The sequence below is a fragment of the Mustela nivalis genome, assembly GCF_964662115.1.
Source record: "Mustela nivalis genome assembly, chromosome: 7".
Lineage (NCBI taxonomy): Eukaryota > Metazoa > Chordata > Mammalia > Carnivora > Mustelidae > Mustela > Mustela nivalis.
In genome coordinates, this window is record NC_139026.1 from 90,391,670 (window position 1) to 90,418,840 (window position 27,171).

The window sequence follows — 27,171 nt, forward strand, 5'->3', positions numbered from 1 at the left end:
CTCTCTCTCAAATAAATCTTAAAAATAATGTTAACGCTGCATGTAAAAGGGTGGCAAAGGAATGGCAAGGACCGGTGTCGGATGGGTGCAACCATCAGGGGAGCTGGGAAGAGCTCACTTATCAATGCCAAGTCCTGTGCGATCTTGGCTTCTAGAAACCGTGGGTGGGACACGTCCAATTGCTACGAATGGACTCTGGACTTCGGAAGGGGAAGGAAACCTGGGACTCCTTGGTCCCCCGCTGCAAAGGAATGAAGACGGTAAGAAGACATCGGTGGCCCCCAAGGAAAGGCCATGTGCCTGGCTGACGAGGAGGAGAGGCTGGGGAAGGGCAGAGTACAAACTCCAGAGCTTCCTCTTTGCCGCTGGGCCAATTACTCGGCCCTATGTGCAAGCAGTCCTGGGAGGTCTGCAGAGAGGAAACTGAACTCTCTCCTGCTAATAGTATCTAAAACCCGCCTGCCTGCCTCAAAGGGTTTATTGCACAGATAAAATGAAATGGGGGGTTGAAGAGCACATGCATGCCCAAGGTGTCACGTGTTTTTTTTTTTTTCCCCCAGCAAAGAGGTCTCTCTGGGAACAGCCGGAGAAGGCCAGACTTTCCTTCCCAGTGCCCCTCTCCATGTTCTAGCCATCCCCCACCCTAGCTTCTGAGTCCCAGGAGAGGCCTCCTGACCTCCTTTCCCTCACCCCATGGCCAAGGGCTGCACACAGCAAATGGGATGGGCAGAGCCAGCTGAGACTTTATTTGGGACAAGACACTCAAATTGGCTTTTAGTTGGAGGCATGGACAAGAAGGGGTACCCAGGGCAGCAGAACCGCCCCCACAGGCAGGCTGAGGACTGGGGCTGATTGAGTCTTAGGTGAGTCTCCTGTTCCCAATGCTTCCTTGCACAGCTCCTTCCCCCAAAGGCTCTATGGCAGTCATGAGAGCTGGGAGGTTGGGTGGGACCACAGTGGTTGTTCACTTGGACAGGACATCAGACGACTCGGACACCAGCTTCCCGTCACGGGTCTCAATCTTCTTCACCACCACAGCCTTGGAGGAGCTGCCACGGCTGAAGGACCCGGAGGGGCCAAAGCTGGACTGAAAGGAGCTCAGGCCATAGTTGAGGCTAGGGCTTGGGAGGGCCCCATAGGTCGAGCTCAGGCCACCTGGTCAGAAACAGAACAGCAAATGGGCACAGAAGGCCAAGCACACATCAGGCTCCATGTCCCCATTCCCTACCATCTGCTACATGGTTCCCTGGGCTGGGGAATTCACCCTGGCTCATGATTTTAGGATGGGTGGGGAAAACCGAGAGCTTTGAATTAGTTATGTGACCTTGGACAAGACCTCTAACTCGGCCCCAGCTTGCTCACCTGTACAAGAGGGAAATGACCAGTAGCTGTGTAAAAAGGCCCCGCCCTCCTGCCCTCCTGCCCTCCTGCCCTCCACCCCCCAGGCCGAGACACTCACCTGAAAAGCCGCTGGTGGTCTTAGTATGGATACTCATGTTCTGCATCCCAGACTCCAGCCTGTACCCAGAGGATACATGGGACATCAGAACCAACCCCAGGCCCTTGTCCCAAGATAAGAGGACTCAATTCCCACCCCTACCCACCCCAGGTCCCAGGGCTAGAGCACCAGTCAGAGACCCCAGTACGCACCGGCTCTCCTCGCCCTCCAGCAGCTTGCGGTAGGTGGCAATCTCAATGTCCAGGGCCAACTTGACGTTCATGAGCTCCTGGTACTCGCGCAGCTGCCGGGCCATGTCCTGCTTGGCTCGCTGCAGGGCGGCCTCCAGCTCGGCCACCTTGCCATTGGCATCCTTAATGGCCAGCTCCCCGCGCTGCTCAGCATCGGCAATGGCAGCCTCCAGGGCAGCCCTCTGTGCAGGCAGGGGGACAGGTCAGCAGGTAGAGCAGAGTCTGGTTGCCTCCTCCCCCTGCACCCACCCTCCCCCTCCCCTCTCTATTGGGAACCAGAGCTTCTCCCTGACCTAGACTAAGCAACTCCACCTAGCTCAAAGAAAATGCTACCATGGGCTTCAGAAGCAGGACAAGGAAACCTGAGCAGCTCCCAGGCACTTCCTTGCATAAACTTCTCACCTGGGACCCCATCAGGCATCATCCCCAGCCTAACTAACTGGACCACATCTCTGCTTTCAAAACTGCTTTAAAGCAGGAGAACCTGACCTTACCCTGATATATAAGACAGATAAAATAAAGCAGGCTCAAGGGAACCAAAGGTTCCATCCTAACCTAAGCTATCTGTCCCACCCCTCTCTGGCCCGTCACAGCCCCAGGGACCTGCTCAGCACCGTTCCCCCACCCAGGGGGCAGTCTGAGAAGTTGAAAGTCTGGTCTAGCATTCCTTTCCTGAGCCCCGCCTCCTCACTCCTTGTTGCCTTGTCTGCCCTCACCCAAGAGCAGACATGTCCAAGGATCCTCTCCCACCCCCAGCCCAGACAATACCTGGTTTTTGAGGGCCTCGATCTCAGCCTGGAGTCGGCTGATGCTCCGATTCATCTCAGAAATCTCCGTCTTTGTGCGACGGAGGTCATCCCCGTGCTTCCCAGCCAATGTCTGCAGCTCCTCGTACTGTGGATGTGAGGCAGGAGTGAGGCAAGTGCCCAGCTCAGCTCCCCTCCCCGTCCCCCCACACACAGACACACACACCACTGCCAGCCCTTTTCGCAGACCTCCAGGCACACGGACATTCCTCTCTCCCCAGCATCCATGCGGTGGGCCCAGCTCACAGCAGGCAGGAGAGTTTGAAATCCTGCTCCCACCTCAAGTACTAGGGCACAGAACCCACCAGCCTGTGACCCTGCTCTTCACCTTGATCTGGTACATGGTCTCAGCCTCAGCCCGGCTACGGTTGGCGATGTCCTCATACTGGGCCTTGACCTCGGAGATGATGCCATCCAGGTCCAGGGAGCGGCTGTTGTCCATGGATAGGACCACAGACGTGTCCGAGATCTGGGACTGCAGCTCACGGATCTCCTGGGGTGGGGGGATGGCACAGGGGGTATGAGGCCCTGTCCTTGCATACAAGGAGCCCCCTTTGGCAAAGGGACTTCCTTAGGGACAAGACAGGGAGGTCAGCAGAGGAGAGAAGATGGGAGCTAGAGCTGGGAAGATGGGTAAAGGCCTGAAACCTGGAGGGATGTACAGATAAAAGTCAGCAAGGACAAAAGGCCACCTGGCTCCAGGTGAGTGACCCAAGGGGCAGAGCCCTTCCCCAATCAGCTGCCAACATTAACATTGAGCCCCTAAAAAGCTTGCTACAAAGCCCAAAGTTTCTGAACAAAGGCTCTGGGAACAAACCAGGTTCAAATTACAGCTGGGTCACCACTCTGTGATGACCACCTTGGACAAACTATTTCATTCCCAAGCCCGTTTTTCTCATCTGTGAAATGGGGGACAAAATGTATAGAACAGCCATGTTGGGTTATATTGATTAATTATAATTATTCAGTGGTAAGATGCTGTCTGGGGACGTGCTGGGGTTAGGGAGGAGCCTGATGGGGTGGGGGGCCCTCAGTCTTCAGGCCCCAAGAACATACCTCTTCATACAGCTGCCTTAAGAAGTTGATCTCGTCGGTCAGCCCTTCCAGGCGGGACTCGAGTTCTACCTTGTTCATATAAGCTTCGTCCACATCCTGGGTGGCAGGGAAAGGGAGTCTGAGCTGAGCGCCCACATAGGACAGCAACCAGGGGCAGCCAGTGACCCAGACAGAACAGAACCTTCTAACTAAATGACTTTCCCACCTCACTCTGTAGCCTGGTCCTCCAGCCTCTGCCCCATCACACCTATATCCCCACCCAACCCCTTTACCTCCCTCTCCTGCAGCCCTCCTCCTCCTTCTCCTCCCACTCCAGGAAGTCTTCTATGGCCACACCTCCAATTCTGCTCTACTTTCTTAACCATGTCCCAAGATCAATGTCCAGAGTTCTGTCGAAACACACCTAACTACCCCATCTATGCTGAATACCTAGGATATAGCCAAATATCCCATTACTTGGACACATTTAGGGACCGAACCCAGAAAGCCTTAGTCCAAGTCTCTAAGCCCCACCTCCGGCATCTGGTGGGGGAGGGGGGCTCCCTCACCTTCTTGATGAGGACAAATTCATTCTCCATGTCTGCACGCTCTTTGATCTCCTCCTCATATCTGGTGAGAAACAGACTTAGAATCAGAGGATGAAGGCAATAGGTGAGCTTGTCCTATGTATTTGGCGAGGCAAGGATATCTAGAAAATTCAGTCCATGAAGATGCAGGATACAAGGGCAGGTCTCGTCCTTCTGCCTCAACCAGCCACTCTCTCCCCACCCCACAACCACTGGTTATGGTCAGTCAGCAGAGAAGCCTGTAGCCAGAAACCTCTCTCTGACACCACGAAAACACATGGGATCAGGCACAGGAAGAGGATCAGCAGCGGGGACTGACATGAGCCCTCGGGCAGAACTTTATGGGCTATGCTGGAGCAGGGCCAGGCCTAGAAGTACACAACAGAGGCCTTTCCCACCTTGGGTTTACCATGGACGTATTAACATATAATCTGCTATCCTAACCCGGGCAGTTCTCAGATTGAGAGGGGGTGGCCGCTGTTCACAATTATACCTGGACAACAGGCACAAAATGAGACTGTCCTAGAAAACCTGGTCCTCTGATCACCCTAATTATACAGGACTGCACGGCCCATCAGGCACGGGGCCACAGGGTCTTAGGCAGGGCCAGCGGACTTCCAGCGGGTAGGGGTTAGGAGGAAGGAGGGCGACTCACTTATTCTTGAAGTCCTCCACCAGCCCCTGCATGTTGCCAAGCTCCACCTCTAGCTTCAGCTTCTCCTGGCCCAGGGTGTCCAGCTGCCGCCGGAGATTGCTGATGTAGCTCTCGAACATGTTGTCTATGTTGCTCCGCGCGGTCTTCTGCTGCTGTAGGAGGCTCCACTTGGTCTCCAGAACTTTGTTCTGCTGCTCCAGGTGCCTCACCTGCAGAAGGGAAGGAAGAGCAAGAAGGTCCACATCGGGCTCACAGGGCAGGGGAGGGGTCTTGGGGGGAACCAACACTGTCTTTTCCTCTAGCTCACTTCCAGGGATGTCTCCAGAACCCAGAGAGCTGGTTAACTCAGCCGCTCTGGGAGGAATCCCCAGTGGCCTGAAAAAGACACCATAGTGAGTAGATTAGGGAGCCATGTCCCCCAAGAGCTGGGGCAGGAGGTTAGGGGGACGACAAGCAAGTGCGTGAAAGGAAGGGGCAGGTGGCCAGGAGAGTTATGTTGAAATGGTATTTGCAGAACAAACAGGTCTTATTTACTTCGACTGTATATTACAAATCAGTTAGAAGAGCCAAGTTTCGATTTACACTTTACATGAGATTGAAAAAGAAATTTAATTGCTCGTATCAAATAGTATCATCATCATCATTATTATTATATGGAGCGGCTTCGAGGCACTCCTACAGATTACAGAGAAACTGCAGCCCTTCGGCCTGAGAGCACTGGTCAGAAGACCTAGGTTCTAGCCAAAGGCTGCCACTAGCTAACCCTTGCTGAGCGACACTGAGTTGCTTCCCCTCTCTGAGCCTGGGTCTCAACCTTGTGGTGGCCTAGAGGAGCCCAGGCAAGCCTTTTCAGGAGCCTCTCTGGGCAGATGTCACTTTCAGCCAGAAAAGAGGCAAGAGACTAGGCAGATTTGGGTGCAAACCAAACACCCCCCTCCCCACTGCACTCCCTGAGATTCTCCTCCAGGAAGGCAGAGGTCTCCCCCTCCCCCACTCCACCCCTGATTCCACAGCCCTCTCCTCCCCACCCCCAGCACAAAGGGGTTCCTTGGGTTCAAGGAATCCAAATTTTAGCATGGAACTAAGGCATGTTAGAAAGGACTGATTGATTTTTGGATTGTATTCTTTAAGTAATCTCTACAGCCAACATGGGGCTTAAACGAACAACCTGGAGATCAAGAGTTACGTGCTCCACCAACTGAGCCAGCCGGGTGCCCCAGAAAGGAAATTTTTAAAAGAATAATAGACGAGTTCCAAGGGCAGGAATGCGTGGTCCTTAACTGACCCAAAGACATGACTTTTTTTAAATTGAGGGGACTTAAAAGAGAAAGCGGTCTGAAGGGTGTGGTCTAAATCCAACAAATTCTTCTCTATAAATCCTTTTCTTCCCCAAGTCATTCTGCCCCAAAATTATAAAAAGTAAATGATTTTTGACAGTTAGCCTTAATGGGCTGCTTAATATGGGCTGACTCTGCTAAGCTCTTTACATACATTATACGTTTGAATAGGCAAAACCTCTTTGATTTAGGGATTATCATGCCCATTTTATAGATGAAATCGGATTAAGCAAGGGAACCCCATCAAAGGAAAGGGCACAACACGGTGAACCAGGAATTCCGACTCAGAGCCTGCCCTTCACTACCCACTGTGAGGACCCCAGAGCTAACAAAACGCAGTCAAGGAGTCAAGTCGAGGGTGCCTTCTGTCAAGAAGCCCGCAAGCCCTCCCTAAGCAGGGGCCTGCCCATTCCCTAGGGGACTCCAATTCCTAAGGGCGCTGCTCTGCCCCAGGATTTGCCTCCTTCCCTTCCCACAATGCCTCCAGGAGCCAGTCAGCAGGCAGGGGCCCAATCCTCCAGAGCGCTGGGGCCCCGGGGCCCCGAGGCTGCAAAACCCGGCTCGGAGTGTGGCTCGGAGCCTGGCCTCGGAAAAGTGGAGCCAGGCTGGGGCGGAGCCAGGGTAGGGGAGAGTGAAAGGGGGCCAAGGGCCATGTTGAGGAGAGGGGCGTTGGCGGACAGACGCCTTATTTGAGGCCATAAACTCTGGGCTTGAACAGGACAAGAAACCTGGGCGGGGTGTCCAACGCCCGCAGACTTTGAATCCTGGATGGGCTTTCCTGAAGCCAGCTCCTGGCGCCCCCCTCACCTTGACCCCTCCCCCCAGAAGCTAAGAGCTGCCCCAGGGAGGGGAACGCCTCCTCAAGACCGAGGGCCTCAGCCCCTCACCCCAAGACCGTGGGCTAATCTCTGCCACGCCCGGCCCCGCCCACCCCGGGTTCCCAGGGCGGGGGGCCAGGTCGTGACTCATCCCGATGCCCCCACACTCGGGGCCTGGAATGCCAAAGGCCTCAATCAATATTTGCCCTCTGAGTCAAGTCACCAGCTTCCTTATTCCACAATCCTATCAACCCCTTTTTAATTAAAAAAAAAAAAAAAAAAAGAAGAAGAAGAAGAAGAAAGAAAAGAAAAAAAGAAAGCAGAGGGTCACCTTTGGGGAGCCCTTGGGGGGACCAGGGAGAAGGGTTAACCTGGAGCAGGGCTCCCACACCCCCGTCCCACCCCTCAGGTGAGCAGCTCGGACTCTTCCAAGCTGAAAGCTTCACAGACCAGTCAGAACTCGGGTAGGGGTGTGATGCGTGAAGGAGGAAGCCTCAAGGTTTAGAACCAGGGGCTGCCCGGCCCCTCTCCCCATCGCTGCCGGGGGTTAAACCAAAGGGCACGGGAGGACTGAGTCATAGCTAGAAGGGGGAGTGCGGCCACGGTGGGTGGGGCCAGCAGGTCGCCAGTGGGGAGCTGGAGAAGTGCCCACAGACAGGGCGACCAAGACACAGGTCGGGACCCCCAGCCCCAGGCACTGCCCGCCACGCGGAGTGGGGAGCCCTCACCTTGTCGATGAAGGAGGCAAATTTGTTGTTGAGGGTCTTGATCTGCTCCTTCTCCTGGGTGCGCACAGCTTGGATGTTGGGATCCACTTCCAGCTTAAGGGGGCTCAGCAGGCTCTGGTTCACTGAGACGGCCGTGATGCCCCCCATACCCCCGGCCCCGCCGCCGTAGCCCCCGACCACACTCATGCTGCTGTTCAGGCCCCCCCGGAAGCTGCCGCCCACCCGGGAGAAGGCGGACGAGCTGATGCGGGAGCCAGGCCCGCTGGTGTAGGAGCGGCTGCTGAAGGCCCGGGGGCCGGAGGTGGACACCTTGTAGGACTTCTGGGTCACCCTGACGGACATGGTGGAGGCCGGAGTGGAGGCTGGAGTAGAGGCGAGTAGGCTGAACCTGACAGAGGTTCTACAAGGGGCCGAGAAGCTGCTTCTAGGTAGGAACAACACCCCCGGGTTGGCCCCTTATAAAAGAGAGCCCAGCCCATGGGGAGGATCCAACGGGTACCTGAGTGGCTAGGCCCTGAGGGGGCTGGGCCTAACCCGACACCTGCCACCTACAGGCTGGACTCAGGTGGGGGCAGCAGAGAGCTACTCCCACCCAGGAGCCCACTCTAGCTAGCACTGCCCAGCTTGAGGGGGCGGGGGCATTCCGGAAGTGTACAAAGGGGGAGAGAACCTCTGGCCTGGAGGGAGCCTGCTGTAACAAAGAGACTTGGTTGGGGTCACCCAGCCACTGCGGCCCCACTTCTCTCTCTGGTCTCCTTCTCTCCTTGGGGAAGAAACGCAAGGACTGGGAAACACAGTAGGAAAGGGATCCCAGAGAAGCCAACACCCCAAAGACACCACCTTATGTTCTTCTCTCCACTTAGTGATTATGAAATTCTTCCGAAGCTAGAGGACAGGGCATCTAGGTTCCAGATCCTTCAACCTGAAGCCAACCATCTGCTTTAGTCTCCCCTCAGTTATGGCTGTATTCTCTTCTCTGTATCTGGTGCAGTGCAAAGAGGCACTGGGTGAGTAATTGAGGAATGATGAACGCACACACTCACACACACACACACACATACACACGCACACACACACAGGGGCTGTCTTCCCTCTGGGTCTGTGAATGCAAGAAACATGCAACAGAGCATGTTTCCTGGACACCACCTAGTGCCTTCCTCCCCTCCCAAGATCCTAGGATTTCCTGGGACCCTGTAGGCCTTATTCTGGGGCACAGAGAAGAAAGAACTAGGGCTGAAGAGAGAAAGATGGGGGAGTTCAGCAGAAAGGGAAGCTGCTGTTATTGCCCTTGCGGGAGTCGTTCCCATGGCACCTGGTGGGTGAATCACAGGGAAAGGAGGCAGGAAAAGGAGGCAGCACTGTGTGGGGTGGGGTGGGGGGGCACTGATGTTAAATCAAGCTGGAGCCACCTGGACCCTCTTTCTTCTCCCAGGCCAGAGGAGATGGAGGAAGAGTCCCTGCACCTGTTTCCCTGAACCCATTATCAGAATGAGTCAGACAGCAGGTTGGAGCATGGCACACACCTGCATAAGTATGGAGAATGGGGAGCTGTGCACGGCACCCCAGGCCTGGGCGGGCCGGGTGGGGCAGGCTGTGGGTGTACTGCAAGAGCTGGGCCCTGGAGGCAGAGATTCCAGCGGCATTTAGCTGATGACTGGGGCTAGATTCTCCTAAATGCTGATGACTGGGGCTAGATTCTCCGAAGATCCCACAGGGCTTGAAGTGGGGACTGGATGACAACAAGCTGGAGTCCCTTGGAGAAGAGGGACACACAGCACACAGCCCCCAGCCCAGGGCAGGGAATGACCGTGACTGCCCACCTGCCAGGAGGGCAGATAGCTTCCTCCCCAGCCTTCAGCAGACACACTCGTGCTTCACAGACACATTGACAGCTACTCAGAGGGACAGGAAGAACCAGAAGCCCCTCTCCCTGGGGACAGACATAAATCCAAAAGACACACACACACACGGAAGAGTTCCACTCAGACCGAACAGACATACATACACACACACACACACACACACACACACACAAAAGAAAGCACTTGTCCCTTCCCCAAACACAAAGCAGAGACTCCCAGAGGGGACACAGAGCCCACATTCCTTTCTCCCTTTCTCCCCTCCCCTCTTTCCTCCTCCCCACTTTCCCCAGACTTCTGGCCTCCTCTGATTGGCTGACTGAGCACGGGGAAATCCAGTTTGTACCTGTTTGCACCAGGCCCTCTCCCAGCCCCTTCAAACAATACTTAATTTCAAAGGAGTGAACTAAAAGCCTGCGCCCCCTCCCCAACAAACACCCCCACTAGCAAGGTGAAGAGACTTCTTCCAGAGAGCAAAGGGAGGGCGCGCGTGGGCCCACTGCCAAGCCTGGGACAGAGAGCCGGAAAGAGAAAGGGAGGGGCTGGTCAGACAGGTACGGCAGCCCTGGGGAGGGAGAACACCAGCTCCCCCACTCCTTACCCTCCCCCATACTGTAGTCCGGTGGACCAAGGAAAGGACAGCGGAGGCGGGGACAGATGGTACCTGAAGTCCTAAGCACAAATTAACAACCCAAGGCCAGTCCTGAAATCTCAGCCCCTCTGCCCCCACCTGCCTGCCTGGTTCCCTGGTTCCAAGAGTATTGTTTGTTTAAAGTGAGGGCAAAGGGGACCACAAGGACCCCTGTGGTTTTCAGGCTGCAGAGCTGGCCCAGATCTCAGTGTTAGGGGAGCTTTCTGCTGAGGCAGCCCAGAACTATCTGGGGTAGAAGTGAATGCCCCTCGTTTGTCAGCTCCCTGTTGCCGGGAGACCCAGCCAAACCCTCCCCTGATGCCCCAAGCCAGTCTCAAAGCAGAAGAAGCTGAGCTGCCCTCTCCAACACCCCTGCCTGGGATTCCGGGGCGGAGGCAGAAGGGAAAGGCTCCCCCGGACTAAGGCCAAGTGATGAGGGAAGAGAAAACCAGCCTGGGGCATCCACAGGCACAGCTCCTTATTAGGCTGACTCTGGCCACTGCGGTCTGCCCAACAAAAGGGAAAGTGTTTGCCATAACTGTGTGACCGGAAGAGCCAGATGACTCTGGCCTAGACTGCCTTTCCAGGGGACGAAAGAGGAGTCAGATGGCATCATTCTCCTGAGCCCTGGGCACCTGTGTCAGGCCAGGGGCAGAGGTGGGGGGCAGGGCAGGGCTATCATCACGTAGTTTGCAACCATCCGGAAAGAGGGTCCAAACAGAGCTCTTTTCGGTGATCAGGACAGATGGCAAGATACCGCACTCACAGCAGAACTGTGTGGTGTGTGAATTATAGGTCAATAAAACTGTTACCTAGAAAAGCCACAAAAGCATAAATTAGCCACATATACAACTGTAGGCCAGCATAGAGATAAGGAGATAAGGAGATGGGGGGGGGGGATGCAGAGTGGGGTGGGTTGTTTAGATGCCAAAGGCAAAGAAGTTCCCTGCCTCTACATCAGTACCAGGGCAGTGTTCCCAAAGCACTGAGATCTTACTTGAAATCTTACTGCTGGTATAGAAATAGCCGAGTTTAGCACCTGGGCAGCAGGAACAATTAGTTTGAGTAGGAAGCCACAGGTGTTGGGAACACCCATCAGTAAGCCACATCATGAATAATAAAGGTGATTTGATTGTTGATTCTTGTGCTGTGTACCTCAAGGCCAAAACTGTTCATAGTCAATGTTCAATAAATGGTGACTCTTTTTCTTCTTGATCAATGGCTCTGATGATTAAAGCCTGATGATTAAAGCCTACCAGAATGGGAATGGAGTGCCTAGAGGGGTGGCAAACTCCTGTCCTGAGAAATATGGAGACAAAGGCTTATTTACAGACTGTCCACTAGGCTCACAGTGGAAGGATTCCTAGGCAGTTTGGCGCCTGCCTTTGGCTCAGGTCATGATCCCAGGTCCTGGGATGGAGCCCCATATCGGGCACTTTCTCAGCAGGGGGCCTGCTTCTCCCTCTCCCTCTGCCTTCCTGCTTGCTGCTCCCCCTGCTTGTGCTCTCTCTCTCTCACTGTCCCACTCTCTGTGTCAAATAAATAAATAAATATTCTTTAAAAATTAAAAAAGAAAGAAACTTTGATTTTGATAAGACATGTGATTAGAAGTTATTAGAACAATGGGACTTCCTGGGTGGCTTCACACTTGATCTCAGCTCAGGACTTGATCTCAGCGTTGTGAGTTTGAGCCCCACATCGTACTTCTCTCTGGGTGTGGAGACTACCTTAAAAAAAAAGAAGAAGAAGAAGTTATTAGAACAAGTATGGGGACAAGGACAGTGAGTTCAGCTTCATCATGGAGTAAAAGAGACACAAATTCTTGTCCAAGAAGAAAAATTTGCCTTTATGCTTCAAGATTCTTCTCCCAGTCTAAGAACTAAATTGACGTGAGACACATTAACAGGAGAAATCAAATTTAATTACGTACGGGGAATCTGTAAGGTTTTCCCATGAAATAAACACACCAGGCAAAGTGGGTGTAAGGCAAGGTTTATTAAAGGTTCTCTCCGGTGAAGTTTCAGGGCCCAGGTGAAGGGGAGCCGAGAAAGTTGCACCAGGAGAAGGTGGGCACCCTCGGGCGAGGTTCCGCAACTCTGGAAAGCAGAGTGGGGGAAGTCGCTCCCAAAGCAGGGAGGAGGGGGCTTTTAAGAGGTCTTGGGGAAAGCTCAGGGGTCTTTTGGCAAGTTTCCCTTATTTGGATATCCCGCCTGCTCATCGGGATCCCATTGGTCCACAGGAGCCCGGGGCGGGGGTCTCAGGTTCCTGCTTGGGCCTTTGTTCTCCTGTCCGAGCTCAGGTCTTGTGGCGGGAACTTTCGCCATCTTTGATAGCCCTTCCTGCCAGCCCAACAGAATCCTCATAAACATGAGAGATTCCAAAGACAGTTGGGCAAAATGAGGTGTATATGTCATCCTGAACTAAGGAGGAGGCTGTAGGGGTCTGGGACTTTTAAGGGGGATGGAAAGCAATTCACAGGAAGGTGAAAAAGAGTAAATATTTGGTAAACAAATGTTTGCTGGGCCATAAGGAAACCATGGGACACCAAGAGGAATTTTAACAGACTTTGCTAAACTCCTCCCTGTCTACCACCCCCAGTTCATACAGTAATCTGTGGCGATAGCTCCCTTCCTGGAGTAGGTCCTCTATCTAAATTCTTTAGGCAGCTAGGGGGACGTCAAAGTTTCCTTCCAAGTCTTTTGGGCCTCGATTGTTTTCGGCTCAAAATCATCCCCCTGCCAATGTGGCACATCTTGGGACCATTCATTCTGCACTCCCCACCCAACTGCCTGGAGATGATGAGGTCTCCTGCCCACTTTCACATCCTACACCCTCATCTCCACATCTATCAAACTGGAAGAGGCCATCTATTGGGTGGGCTGTCAAGACGAAGTGGGAGGGATCAAGTTGGACTCTTTCCCCTTTACTCAGGGTCAGTCCAGAGCTTGCACACCAAAATCATCCAAGCTGTCATCCATCCGGATTTTTTGAAAGCTTCCTCCACTGAGCCAAGGCTGAACACAGACTTAAGTTCTGGTTCCACCACCAAGACCTCCAGGAATACACTCTTCTCTTCCCCGAGAAAATAGCTCAAAGCCCAAACTCAGATCACTGCAGGAGCCCTCCTTCGATGGTTAACATCCCTGTCTTCAGCGGATCACATGCCTGCCCCTCAAGAAGGAAAACAGAGTGACCAGTCCTCAGAGCTTGACATTCCACAGTGCTGGTCAAGGAAACAGACAGAAGCTAAGAGAGGCCCTGACAGGGGCCTGCTCATGGCTGTGAGGACAGCACTGTGGGGAACCTGAGTAATGGGACATGGAAGGCAGAGCGTCACGGGAGAATGCTTCTCAGAAGGGATGAGTCCCTGGAGGAACCCTAGGGAAGGAGTCACACAGGCCCTCCCACAGCTCTGCTGCAGGAAAAACAAAAATTTCCCCAAACAGTGGGTTCAGGTAACCAGACTGGAGTGCAAGAGAGAGGAGAGAAAGCAGGACCTGAGGCTTAGCTGCTGCCCCCATGCCCACCCCCACCCTCTGGCCCTGAGAACTATCCCAGCCTGGGCTGCTTGGCAATGGAACTATTGTCCAGAAGTCTGTTGTTCTGAATTTCCTGCCAGGGAACCTGAGGACCAAGGTAGGGAGTAGGGGCTGGGGCCCAAGGTCTTTATTTCCTCCTGCTTTTATTTACCCATTCATTCATTCATCTATTCATTTGCTTATCAGGCACCAGCCTAAAAAGTCTGGGGAGATAGCTTTTTGGTTCCTTTCACACCAGTTATGTACAAGTGAGAGCCTCCTTTGGCCAAGGCAAGGTGTATCCTGAAGGTCTCGATTGAACAGTGATCGTTAAGAGTCCTTCATCACTAATTCAGTGCATTGGTGGCTAACTATATACTGGGCATGTGCTAGAGAGAACTGGGTCCCTAATGACCTTCACTGGTCATTAATGACTTCAAATACTTTATTAAGGATACTTACATCGTACCAAAAAAAAAAAAAAAAAAAAAGGCCTTACCGAGGTGCCTGGATGGTTCAATCCATTTAAGTGTCCAACTCTTGATTTGGGCTCAGGTCATGATCTCCAGGTCCTGGGACCAAGCCCCCCATCAGGCTCCCTGCTCAGCAGGGTGTCTGCTTCTCCCTTTCCCTCTGTGATCTCTCTTGCTCTTACCCTTTCTCAAATAAATAAATAAAAATCTTTAAAATAATTTTTTGAAAAAGGCCTTATAAACATTAATTCCTTTAATCTTCATAAGAAAAGTAGATGTCATAACCACCATTTTAACCAGATGAGAGTAAGAAACATGCCCAAGTGCTAGAAACTCTTTCTCCAGCTGCACACCACTGTATCATACTTCACTGCTGTGATGAGGAGCAAGGAAATTTGTATGTTGGGTTAACAGCCAAAAGACGGTCTTCAGGGGTGCCTGGGTGGCTCAGGCACTAAATGTCTGCCTTTGGCTCAGGTCATGATCCCAGTGTCCTGGGATTGAGTCCCACATCAGGCTCCCTGCTCTGTGGGAAACCTGCTTCTCCCTCTCCCACTCCCCCTGCTCGTGTTCCCTCTCTCACTGTGTCTCTCTCTGTCAAATAAATTAATAAAAATCTTAAAAAAAAAAAAAGAGAGAGAGAGAGAGACGGTCTTCAGGTCAGCAAACCAGCACTAGCCAGGCAGGGCCTAAGAGAAGGGCTGAGGATGAGAGGAGCAGAGCGTCAGCACTGGGTCCAAATGTCCCCCAAGGAAGCCGGAGGATGGGGAAGCATGCTGAGGTGAGCTTCCTTACCCTCCACGTTGCCTGAAGTCACTTTTGTCTGGGATGAAAACTTCTGAGTCTCCATTTTTCAGCCCCCTCCGCCTAGCCCCAGATGCTCAGGAAAATCTAGGGCTCTGCTTATAAAGGAGATAATCCACACCACATGGGGTTGGACAAGAACATTTGAATCTCTGCTACCCCGTATCACTAGAGAGTTCCAGTTTAGGCACACACTAACATGCTAGCCCAGATACCCATCCCACCCCTGGGTGAAGAGAAGGGTTCCTCTCCTGCTCTCTTGATATGCAGGAGCAAAGACCTTCTATGCCTGATACAGAAAAGCAAGTGGCACAACACTGGGAAGTCCTGCAAAGTCATGCACAAAGCATAGTCCTCTGAGAGATGCTCTACCTGTCTCCACCTCATCCAGGGATAGGGCCAATGCTTAGGCCATTCCCAACCTTCTCCACAATCAAGAATCATGGTGTACAAGAAATGATCATATGTATGGCAGGCGTGGGTCAATGAAAGGCTCAGCTTGAGACCAGAGGGGGTCAGGCCAGAGGCTATGGCTGCCTGAGGCTTCCGCTCAGACATTCAGAGAGCTGATTGGCCCCAGGACTTCGCATACTTACAGCCTCTCCAGCATGGTGGCTGGGACACTTTGGCTTGGGGACACCAGTCTGTTTTGGGGAGGTGAGAAGCTATAGAAGGAACAGGAAGGAAATGAGTGCCAACAGCTAGAGCACAGCCCTCCTTACAAAGAAGGCTCAGGGATCAAGGATACCCAGCAAGGGGAGCCATAAATACCTAGGTATCTAGGCATATCCTGAGGTTAATCACCCACCATAAAAGCAACCACAGCCCATGGAGAGGCAGGACAGAGGATCAATCTCCTCAAAAGCGAGCTGCCGCAATGCCAGCCTTGCCCGACCCCACACTGCCTGCTGGGGTAGGAGGAAGTGAAAACATGGTGTCACTGCCCAAGTCTCGATTTCCTCCTCTGATGTTAGGGGTTGGTCTCAACAGCCTCTAATATTTCTGACCTTCCCAAGAACATCCACAAGTTTTATGATTCTACAGATCATTCAGAGATTCTAAGGAATTTGGCTTCAGCCCCAAAATAATGAGGATTTTCCTGTGAAGGGGAGAGGTAATGACAATAAACAGAGTTTTTTGTTTGTTTGTTTGTTTGTTTGAGCAACGGCTGGATTCTCCCTGGGTACATAGACACACAAAGCTGGACTCCTGCCCCCAGGACACACAGGAGGCAGGTGCTCGGCCGGGAGGAACAACCCCACCCATGCCCACCCACCCCCGCCTGTGCACACACAACCTCAACCTATACAAGCCATCTCCGGACCCATGCACACGCGTGCCTATGCAGCTAGTCACTTGTCCTTGGCCTGCAGACACACACACACACACACACACACACACACACACGTTGCCCTCACGTAACTGTGTGTGCCTCCCCTCACCTTGCCCATCCATCACAGCCACATACATACCACTCTTCAGTGTACACCACCCCGCTATGCACAAGCAGCCATATCATCCACACCCCAACACACAGATACACATGATTGCTCACAACTCCTGACTGCAAGTGACTGAGATCCAACTCACACGGGTTTCAGTGTAAGAGATCATTTATTTGCTCACACACCTGGGAGGACCAGGGGTGCATGTGACTTTTGGCATGGCCAAAATGAGGGGCTCCAGGACGGCATCAGAACTGTCTTCCTCTACTTTTCCAGTTTTCCTCCGTGTTAGCTTCCTTCTGGGGCAGATCAGCCCCGTGCTGCTGCAAGGATGACCACCAAAGAAGGACCTCTTCCCCAACCCTTCCAGCTAAAGCTGCAAGGCTGACTCTCACAGGGCTGGTTTAGGTCACGTGCTCATCTAGGAACCAATCGCTATGGCCAGGACCAGAAGACTGCAAATCTGGACTAGACCAGATCTTGCTCAAGGCCAGTCCCTGGAGAAGGGCGGTCAACCCCACCCAACCCATATAATAGAAGGGACCGGAAACAGGTGATTCACCAAAAAAGGTGGAAGAGATGTCTGTTGGATGGATTAAAAACAACAGGTGTTCACTGCCTACACTAACCTGAATGTACACAGAGAAAGGAGTGGAAATCTAGAGGGCCACAGGGGTATAAAGATATGGGTGTGCACACTGAGCCCTTGTATAAATATAAATTCTGCCTGGCCAAAGCCTACCTTTGTCAATGTACCTTATCAGTGAATATTGATTTCAGAAAAATAAGTGATCCAGACATATGCTGCTAGGACTCCAAAGGAAGGGAAGAGCTGTTTTAAAATAGGTCTGGGCTAGGGGCGCTTGGGTGACTCAGTCGTTGGGAATCTGCCTTCGGCTCTGGTCATGGTCCCGAGGACCTGGGATCAAGCCCAGCGTCCGGCTCCCTGCTCAGCAGGAAGCCTGCTTTCTCCCTCTCCCAATCCCCCTCCTTGTGTTCTCTCTCTCGCTATGTCTCTGTCAAATAAATAAATAAATAAAATTTAAAAAAAAAATAGGTCTGGGCTAGGGGCTCCTGGGTGGCTCAGTTGGTTAAGCCTCTGCCTTCCACCAAGGTCATGATCCCAGAGTCCTAGGACTGAGCCCCACATCAGGTTCCCTGCTCCACGGGGGGTCTGCGTCTCTGGCCCCCTCTACCCCCACCCCCCACTTGTGCTCTGTTTCTCTGACAAATAAACAAATAAAAAAAATTTTTTAAGATTTTATTTATATATTTGAGAGAGACAGAGATGAGGAGAATGCACGCATGAGCAGGGAGGGGGCAGAGGGAGAAGCTGACTGCCCCTGAGCAAGGAGCCTATCGACACAGGGCTCCAATCCCAGGACCCTGGGATCATGACGTGAGCCGAAGGCAGATACTTAATGACTGAGACACCCAGGCACCTCACAAATAAAATCTTTAAAGAACAGGGAAAAATTATAATAAAATAGATTTGGGCTTGACTGAGTTTTCACAAAACAAGAGTATGGATGAAAAGATCTAGGAATGTGAGGACTCACTGGACCAGAACCAGAATCCTATGGAATGAGAGGAAAGACCGGTGGTGAGGAGGCAGGTGGGACTGAGGGTTTCAAAGGCAAGACAGTTTATCCCGTACATTGCAGAGTCCCGTGAAGGTGTGCGGCAGGAAGGTGACAGGGTGAAAGCATGAGGTGAAAGCTTGAGCAAGAGAAAGTGAACTGTGTAGGCAGGTGAGATGGCAGAGGCCAGACTGGAGAGGGGAGGGATGGGCGGCGGTGTGAGACTCTTGCAGAAGGCTCCTGAGGAGCTGTGTGGTATGGCAGGAGCCGTGGAGTGGGAAGGCAGGCATAGAATCGAGCTTTGGTAAGAGGGAAGAACCAACAGGATGTGGAGGTTGATTGCAGGGCCAAGTCCAAGGTGAAGGGAAGCCAGGAGATGACTCAGCTGTACTTCTGGCAGCTCCCTGCTTCCCCCTAGCACCTTCTGCTCCTGCCAGATGGGTGCATGCACTTTGTGCATTTGTCGTAGCTGCTGGACCTCCCCCTACAATCATGGTCAGCCTACCCGCATCAGACCACACCTCCTTGCAGAGAGGTCAGAGTCTTCTAAGTGGCTGGTTCTGATCTCCGTGCCAGCCTCTGCCTGGCAGGGCACCAGCCCAGCATGAGGGACGTGGAGTGAATGTGCAGACCCTCCCTGGAACAGGTGCTTTGCCCCTGCCTCCTTACCACTGTTCATCCCAGGTGCACACAAGAGCACACCTTCCCTGCGGCCACAGCACAAAGAGGCCGCCACGAAACCCTCCACGGTCCTCGGCAGCAGACGCAAGCGTGGGAGAGCCCATTTGCTCGCCACTGACCATGACGTGCCGGGAGAACTGGGTCTGACTCTTGTCTGACTTGCAGACGCAAGCGTGGGAGAGCCCATTTGCTCGCCACTGACCATGACGTGCCGGGAGAACTGGGTCTGACTCTTGTCTGACTTGGGGTGGGGGCTGGATTCATGGAAGCCAAAGCAAGGAGATGCCTGGGACCATGGTGGGGAGGGGGGAGAAGAGAAGCCCTCGAGACAGACACACAACCCCAGGACTAAGGATTTGAGTCCTGGAGGAGAAGAGGCTGGACCCCTAGGAGAAAGGGGGGACATTCATCTTCACAGCCCAGGAAAGACAGATAGAATCAGCAGGGAGAAGCCCCAGAGAGAGACTTGTCCCTGGGAGCTAAGGCTTTCCAAAAGTTCGAGCCTTGTGCAAGTGGAATCTGTATCATCTTCTGGGAAGTTGTGACTTGTTCTGCGTGAGGATGGGCTCAAGCAGAAGGCCACAGGGATTCTAGCATCAGGGGGGCGTGTTCTGAGGGCCTACGGTGGGCACCGTGCACTGCACCTCCTTTAAACTCACAAAAACCTTCCCTGGTGGGCAGGGAAAGAAAAGTGCCCCCAAGTTCACTCAGCTGTGAGGAGAAGAACTGGAATCTGAACCCCACGGATTCCTCATGGCTGGCACTGTCCCCACACATGTTCCCCTGTCCCACAGCCAGGGGTGACAGAAAGCCACAGGAGAATGAATGCAATCAGAAGAATTGGGGAGGGTGCCTGGGTGGCTCAGTTGTTAAGCGTCTGCCTTCCCACTAACATCAAAGTGTCAGAGCTCTTGCCTACATTATTGGATATCCTTCAGCTCCGGTCATGATCTCAGGATCCTGGGATCAAGCCCCACTTGGGGCTCCTTGCTCCCATGCTCAGCAGGGAGCTTGCTTCTCACTCTCCCCTCCCCTAGTTTCTGTTCCCTCTCTCACTGTGTCTCTCTCTGTCAAATAAATAAATAATCTTTCCCAAAAAATTAAAAAAAAAGAAGAAGAAGAATTGGGGAGCCACTTCCTAAGCATGTGAAGTTGGGCAAGGGACTGAATCTCTCTGAATGTTCCTTTTTCTCAGCTGAAGATGCAGACAATGGCAGCCAGCCAAGAGGGTTGAGGTGAACAGTAGATAGGGGACCAGGGCTTGGCAGCAGCAGGTCAGTCAGTGTTAGCTGGACCCTAGCCACCGCTCCATGCTTATCCCCTACCTTTCCTAAAGCCTCCCTCCAGCAGCTTTCCCCACCCAACCCCTACCCCCCCACCCCCCCACCCCGGCCAGCAGCCCCTTCTCTCCATCCCACCCCCACCCGGAACTTGTGCCGACACCCACTTTGACACAGTGGCCTTGTAAGAATTTAAGTCCTGGTCACCCCCTTGCAGGATGGAACAGCATCTCACTCATTTTTGTGCCCTCCGAAGTGCCTGCCCAACCCATGGTAGTAGGTGCCAAAGTGGGAGAGAGTGCCGGCTGGTTCCAAAGGGCTGAGGGTCACTAGAGGGAGGTGGCAACTGGGGCCATAAGGAAGACTCTAGAAGAGAGTAATAAAGGGGAGCATGCAAAAATCTGCCAACATGCAAAACAGAAGCTTGCAAATCCAATTCCTAGGGAGCCAGCCATGCAAACTGACCCCTGCCCAGGGAAACAGCTTGCCTTTGCCCTCTTTCAACCCAGGGCTCCGTTCCCTGCCAGCGATGGTGGCAGTGATGGCGGTGGTGGGAATGGTGGGGCTCATGGGAACAGCTCTCATTTATGGGGTTCCCACTAACAACAAAGTGTCAGAGCTCTTGCCTACATTATTGGATATCCTAAAATAACCCATGAGGAGGATTCCATTAAGCCCGTTTCACAGGTGTGGAAACGGAATGTCCTTCAGGACTTGACCTTGAGTCTGGAGTAAGTCCACACCTGAGCATGCTCTTTCCAGCGCTGCTCTCCCATAGAGTCAGTATCCAGTTACCTCCATCGAGGGAAGCTGTCCTGTGGATAAGCCAGAAGAAATGGTCCAAAGACATTTTTCCTCTTTTAGTTAGCAATTTGAAATATATATATTGTATTCATTTGACTAGTATTTATAGAACCTCTAGATACCCCTCCTACTGAATGGATTCTGACAGACTTAGGGGACCTCTCCCATGAAGGCAGGGACATAGTCTTGTTGTTGGCCAGATTTACAGCATTGGAAAATGCCTAGCAGGCACTCCACCAAACACAGGATGAATGAGTTCACAAATGAGCAGCTCGGGGTCCAAAAAAGCCCTGCTACCTACCAACCTACCCCCCACCCCCAGATTCCCTGGTCTCTAAGGCTCAAGGTAACCCCAAAGCAAGACACAGTGACTCATTCATAGGTCTTCGGGCAAATCTGCTGACCTGGAAGGTAGGAATGGGCTTGGAAGGTGGGGCAATGGGGGGCTAGGCCAATTTAGCCTCAGGAAAGTATTAGTCAAGTTCCCAAGGGCAACAAGTCATGTATTTCTGCCTTCCCAACAGAATTCAGGCTAAAGCCATCTATTCCCCAAGGCCAGGGGCTGCCTCATCTCCTTCCTTGACTCCTCAGGTTTCCCAGGTGATTCATCTCAGGAAACTAAGAGAAGCCTGGGCTGTGGAAGCAGCCTCCAGCCCCTAGGAGGCAGAGGAGAGAAAGTCCTTCCCAAGGAGAGGGCCATTTTCCTCCCATATCTGTGCTTCTGACTCGGAAGAGTCCAGCTGCAGAAGTCAAACTCCCCAGGCTTCCTCCTAGATCCATGGGTCCGTGGTTCCCATGGCTCGCATAACCAGCCACACTGACCCTCCACCCCCAGCCACCCCCTCCCACCATGGCTGGACCCTGTTCCTCGTAGCAGCCAGCTCCAAAAAAATCGCAATCTCTCTCCCCCCACCCCCTGCAGGTCACCAGCCTAGGGATCTAGGGATTTTCCTTCTTTCTCTCTCTCTCTCTCTCTCTCTGTCCCTCCAGCCTGGCTCTACCCCAGGTTCCTCCTTCAGGAAGCCCTCCCAGACCTCCAAGGCTTTCTTTCCAGCCCTCTAAGCCCACACTATGATTAGACACCCTCGGCTCTGACCTGGTCTGCCAGACTGGGGTGTGGGTTCAGGCACCTCCAGGGGACTAGGAGTTCCCCTAAGACAGTAAAGACAACTTTTAATCCTTATGGAAACTATGAAATAAACATTATCTTCATTTTAGAGCTGAAGGAACAGTCTGGAGGTGAAGGAAAGCTTGGAGCAGCTGGTAGAGGCCGAACTGGGCCCTGTCTGCCTCCCAAGCCATGTCCCTCCTCCCTGCCTCCCTCTCCCTCCAAGATCATACCAGATGTCAGGCACTCCCCACACCATAGACTTTTTATAGCCCCATTCAATCTTCACACGTAAGCCTACAGGGAAAATACAGATAGCCTCATTTTACACCTTTACGATAGGGAAGCTCAGAAAGTTTCAAAATATTCCCTAAGGTCACAAAGCACTGGAGTGTCACAATCAGAATTCAATTCAACCCTTCTAGCTCTGAAACCCAGAGTGAGGTTTCCCAGGTCCCCGGTCTAGCCAGAGCCAAGTTGAGAGAGGCAGGAGATAGCCATGTAGATTCTCCAGGCCAGCATGAAAGTCTTGACTCCTATCAGCCAGCACCTCGGATAAAGGAAGATGACTTCCAGAAGGGAAGCCCTGCCGAGTTGGCCCCTGCTGATCTGGGAAGACCCAGGAATTCCAGAACAGCTGAGAAGCTGACTGGCATACCTCCCAGCTCTCCATCCTTCCTCCTCACCCTGGGAGCTGCCACACTCTCAAGTCCTTTCACTTCTGCACTTCCTACTGCCACTCAGTGATCTTGGATTTGTGATTAAATGAAATGAAGTGGCTCTGATACTTATTTCTAAACAATCCTTAGAACAACATAGAATAGCTGAAAAACATAAACTTGGAAATCAAATCATATGTGTTCTAATCTCAACTCAGTCTCCAAATTGCTGCATGACACTGGACAAGTCACTTCCCCTCTCTGAGCTACAGTTGTGTCTGTATAAAGAAGGAGCAGTACCATTTATTTCTGGAATTCCTTTAATTTCATTTATATTAATTTGGTTTGGGGGTCTCTGGGTGGTTCAGTCGGTTAAGCATCTGACTCTTGACTTCAGATCAGGTCATGATCTCAGGGTCATGAGATGGAGCCCCAAGTTGGGCTCTGTGCTGAGCAGGGAGACTGCTTCTCCCCCTCTCTCTACCCCTCCCCACCCAATCAATCAATCAATCAATCAATTTGGTTTTTAGAACTTTGAATTTCCCAGAGTTCCCTCTCTGTGATCATTTCTTCACAGCAGAAACAGCAGTGACCTCTGAATCATACTGGATTTGGGCTCTCAGCTTTTGTTCGCTCGTCTGTCAAGCAAATTATGGGATGACAGTAGTTGTCAGAGTTTTTCTTGGCCTCCTAAAGTCCCTATATCAGACCCCTACTGTGATGAGAGAAAACCGCAAACTCTTCTCCAGAATCTCCCCCTTCCTCTTGTCTTTCATCTCCCTCCCTCCGAAAGGGCACTGTGGTGAAGCACACTCCCCCCCCACACACACTCTGCAGTTACTGGTAGCTCCCTCCTACCGCAGGACTAGGCAGAAGACAGATGGGACAGCATCCTCTCTTTCACTGAGCATTGAAAGGGGAGAAAGCTTAGACTAGAAGAAGGACTGGCTCATCTAAGGAATCCTAAGAGTAGCAATGAGTGACTAGGGCAGGGGATACTCCTTTGAAGGAGGTGCCGTGCTAGAACTCCCCACTCAGACTTCGATGGGGCCAGGCCTGCCCAGAAGCCAAGGAATGGAGGAGTGTGGGGGCAGCAGGCCTCCAGGGGGCAAGAGCACAGTCTGGCTGGGACAATGGGGAAATGACCCCAGGGAAGGAGGTCTGGCAGGTTCTGAAAGTGTTGCTCTCAGAGGGTCTGTAATTCCTAGCAGGGAGCTGAGTCAGGCAGGCAAGGTCAGGCCCCCAGAGGAATGCAATTAGAGGTATAGGTCTATAGAAGAGACTCCCTCACTAGGAATGGGCCCATCCAGGATCATAAACCTTATCTCCCAACCTCTGGAGAGCAAAACTGGCTATCTCTGGGTTCCCAGGAACTCAGACTGAGTCAGAGCTGGGGGGCTGCCGGGATGGTGGGCCTGGGCAACATGCCTCCTGGGTGTGGGGTCCAACAGAAGATGGGACCAAAGGAGGTTGGGAGCAAAGGGGGAGAAGAGATGGATCAGGAGGACTGGTCCCAGCAACGGCTAAGGGTGTCAAACTCCTACTAGCCAGCTCCAAGCCAGAAATGTCCCACGCCCCCAACCCCAGCCAGGGAAATTCTGTCGCAGGGCTGGACAGCACTGTCATCTCAGCCTCCTGCTACTGAGCTCTGGGGTTTGCGCCCAGCTCGAATGTAATGGGTCCTCTCTCTGTCACCATTACCTATTTCTCTAGCTTTTTTTTTTTTTTTTTTTAAGATTTTATTTATTTAGGGGCACTTGGGTGGCTCAGTCATGGAGCTTTTGGCTTGGGTTGTGATCCCAGAGTCCTGGGATCAAGCCCCACATCGGGCTCCCTGCTCAGCAGGAAGCCTGCTTCTCCCTCTCCCCCTTCCCCTGCTTGTGTTCCTTCTCTAGCCTTCTCTCTCTCTGTCAAATGAGCAAACAAAGTCTTTAAATAAAAAAAAAAAAAAAAAGATTGTGTTTACTTATTTTAGAGACAGAGCCAGTGAGTGGGGGGAGGAGCAGAAGGAAAAGGACAAGCAGACTCCAAGCTAAGCCCAGAGCCTGATGCGGGGCTCAGTCCCAGGACCTTGAGATCATTATACCTTGGCCAAAATCAAGTCAGATGCTTAACCGACTGAGGCACCCAGGCACATCTCCCTCACTTTAAAAACACATTGACTTACCCTTCCTCTTAGAGGATGGGAGCAGGACCCAAACTGCAAAGGACCCAGGTTCTAGCTCCAGACTTGTCTTCCCCACCACACCCATACCCTGAGCTGGGCTCCCAGTCCCTTAGAGGGATGAGGAGGCAGGAGGCGGTGTTGCCTTGCTCTCTGTGTCCCTGAGAAATTCTCTACCTCCCTGTGATGTTCCCTCCTCCTTCTTGCAGGCAGGTGAGATGGGTCCTGGAGACCTGCGGGTGTGAACCGGCCCTTTGCAGAGTGGAGGGGGAGCTGACGTCACCCGGCCTGAAGCTCCAAGACATGTACGCATCCTCCCTCTGTCCCTCTGTCTCGTTCCCCTCTAACTCCCCCAGTAGCTTTGCTCTAAGTTGTCCTCTGGCCAGGCTCAGCCAGACTGATCCTCCATAAACACAACTTTGATCCAGTCACTCCCCAGTTCAGAGCCTCCCATTGCCTTCGGAATAAAGGTCAAACTCCTCCTCTGGCTGAGCTGAGCCCTGCCAGGCACTGGCTGCCTCCCTGCCCCAGCCCTGGGGCCCTGCCCTTCCCTCCCACAGTACCTCCCTGTCACCTGCACCTGCTGAAATCTTATCCCTCCTGCCTGCCCTGGCTCCAGCACACCCCATTCATTCTGCAAACATTTACTGAATGAAAATCACACACCGGGCATCTGCCCACACAACGGGCATCTGCCCACACAACCTGCCCTGGTCACAACTGTTGGAAGTCACCACTCCCACAGAGACCCCCCCAAAACGAGCCTTTGTTTTACCCCTGGGTTGGGTCATCCTTGCCTGAGCACTTCCCTCATTGGAAACCTGATCCACAGGCATCCAATATGCCTTGAACATGGGCTAATGGGGCAGTCTCCCGTATTTGTCTCATTCGGTCCTCACAATGACCTTGGGGGTTCAGTGTCATTACGGTAAATTGCCCAGCAACTAGTAACTGGGTCTTCAAACAGAGTCCCCAAATTTCAAGTCCAGGGTCCTCACACCAGCACCTACTGCAGGCTCAAAATCAGGCTCCTGCCTTATACGTTTCTGTTTTGCTCAGTCCCCAGCACAGAAATTGGTTCAATTCACAGAAGGAAGGAATGAATGGTTCTCTGATTCTATTCTATCCCAACGAGTCCTCATCTCCCCTCTGATCCCTATTTCCTCTCCCCCACATTCCTTTTTTCCTATGTCCTCCTCTCCTTCATCCTGGGCCCCCAGGATCCAGAAGATAAGGGAGAAAAGAGGCTGCGATTATTCTCATTGATACCAGGTATTGGATAGGCCTTGGGAAGGTCTCTACAGCCCAGAAACAGCCCCAAGGAGGTAATCCAGGTTGGGAGGACTCCTCCCTACACCCCACCACCCAGTTTGATAGACCAAATGAGTCCCAGACCTTATCTCCATCCCTCTCCAATTCCAGCAGGAAATAGGCGGGGCAGGTGGGGAGCAGGCAGGGGCAACCAGATAACAGTGAGGTGGTAGAAAGAAACCTAAATTCGGTGACTCACCACCTTGTGCCTTCCCGAGAATTGGGGGGGGCAGGGGGGAGGCGCTGCACGCTTGAAATTCCAGCCCAGCCCTGGAGAGACACTTGCATGTCAGTAAGCTAGACAGGAGGAGGAGGAAGTGCTCTGTTTACCCCAAACTAAAGGGCAGCCATGGCAACAGAGGCCAGGGCCATCGGTGTAAGGAGCAAAGGTCCCAGCCAGAGTAGGACCCGGGATGCCAGCCTGCCAACTGAGCCTACTGCCCAGACCATGGCAGCCAGGCCTTCTCTGGCCGAGCACCCCCTTGTGGCCAGCCAAAGCTCATCCCGAGAGCTGGGGAAGGGCAGCCCTGAGAAAGAAGCCACCCATTTTACAGACTCACATGTGTTTTCATCCCCTCCCCTCCCCTTCCTGGTGCTTTCTCTCCAGAGGCCAGACACAGACAGACAGATACTGAACCAGGGGGTAGCTCTTGGCCTCTGCTGGGACAAGGAAGGAATGGGGAGCTGAGCCAGCTGCTAGGAGGGGCAGAGTGGAGGTGTCAGTCCAGGAAGTCTTCCTGGAGGAGGACAAGACAGAACAGAAGGAGGGCGTCCCAGGCTAAGGAAAAGGCAGAAGAGGGTGTCTCCTCAGCTGCAAAGATACGTCATCACACCTCCCCCTCTGCCAGGCACCAGACTCATAAACTCCTGGAGTCTGAAGGGGCTTCCATGGCTGGCACCCACTGCTTAATGCCCCCCTCGCCTGTTGTCTGTATTCACAGTCACCCGTAACTCCTTCTTGGAGGTGGCCCTCGCCGTGCTCAGGGCCAGGTCTTCTACATGCACTCTCAACTCTACCCCCTGAGAGCTGACTCCATCAAGCAGCTCCTCTCTCAGTCCTGCTACCCCATGGCCACGGATTTCTCCCCTCTTCCTGTATCCATGTGCAAGTCTCTCCTCCTTAAAAAAAAAAAGAGAAGAAGAAGAGTGGGAAGGGGAGAGGGGAGGGGAATCATCCTTGACTCTTGACACCTCTCTGT

At 52.8% G+C, this 27,171-nt stretch overlaps 1 protein-coding gene and 1 long non-coding RNA gene across 6 annotated transcripts in view; both read right to left on the bottom strand.

Annotated features, from left to right (window-relative positions):
• Positions 1-557: 557 nt before the first annotated feature.
• KRT8 (keratin 8) overlaps positions 558-27,171 on the bottom strand; it is a 56,724-nt gene continuing 30,110 nt past the window's right edge. Inside the window, exons 1-9 of one of the 2 annotated variants that reach the window (XM_082741427.1) lie at positions 7,656-8,106; positions 4,773-4,981; positions 4,100-4,160; positions 3,552-3,647; positions 2,824-2,988; positions 2,458-2,583; positions 1,651-1,871; positions 1,460-1,518; positions 558-1,155 (exon numbers count right to left, since the gene is read on the bottom strand). In XM_082741427.1, coding sequence (XP_082597553.1) covers positions 965-1,155; positions 1,460-1,518; positions 1,651-1,871; positions 2,458-2,583; positions 2,824-2,988; positions 3,552-3,647; positions 4,100-4,160; positions 4,773-4,981; positions 7,656-7,997 — 1,470 coding nt within the window. In that variant the 5' untranslated portion in view covers positions 7,998-8,106 and the 3' untranslated portion in view covers positions 558-964. Of the gene's footprint in view, positions 1,156-1,459; positions 1,519-1,650; positions 1,872-2,457; positions 2,584-2,823; positions 2,989-3,551; positions 3,648-4,099; positions 4,161-4,772; positions 4,982-7,655; positions 8,107-27,171 lie in introns of those variants that run through there. The other variant, XM_082741428.1, reaches the window with a different exon arrangement.
• Positions 11,710-26,310, bottom strand: LOC309869799. 4 transcript variants are annotated; one of them, XR_014314350.1, is made up of 4 exons: positions 26,172-26,310; positions 20,670-20,741; positions 20,162-20,292; positions 11,710-11,868 (listed from the first exon to the last, which is right to left on the bottom strand). It is a non-coding gene; the product is annotated as an uncharacterized lncRNA (long non-coding RNA). The 4 variants fall into 4 exon arrangements; XR_014314351.1 differs by having other exon boundaries at positions 11,710-11,872; positions 26,172-26,309; XR_014314352.1 differs by having other exon boundaries at positions 11,710-11,872; positions 26,057-26,285.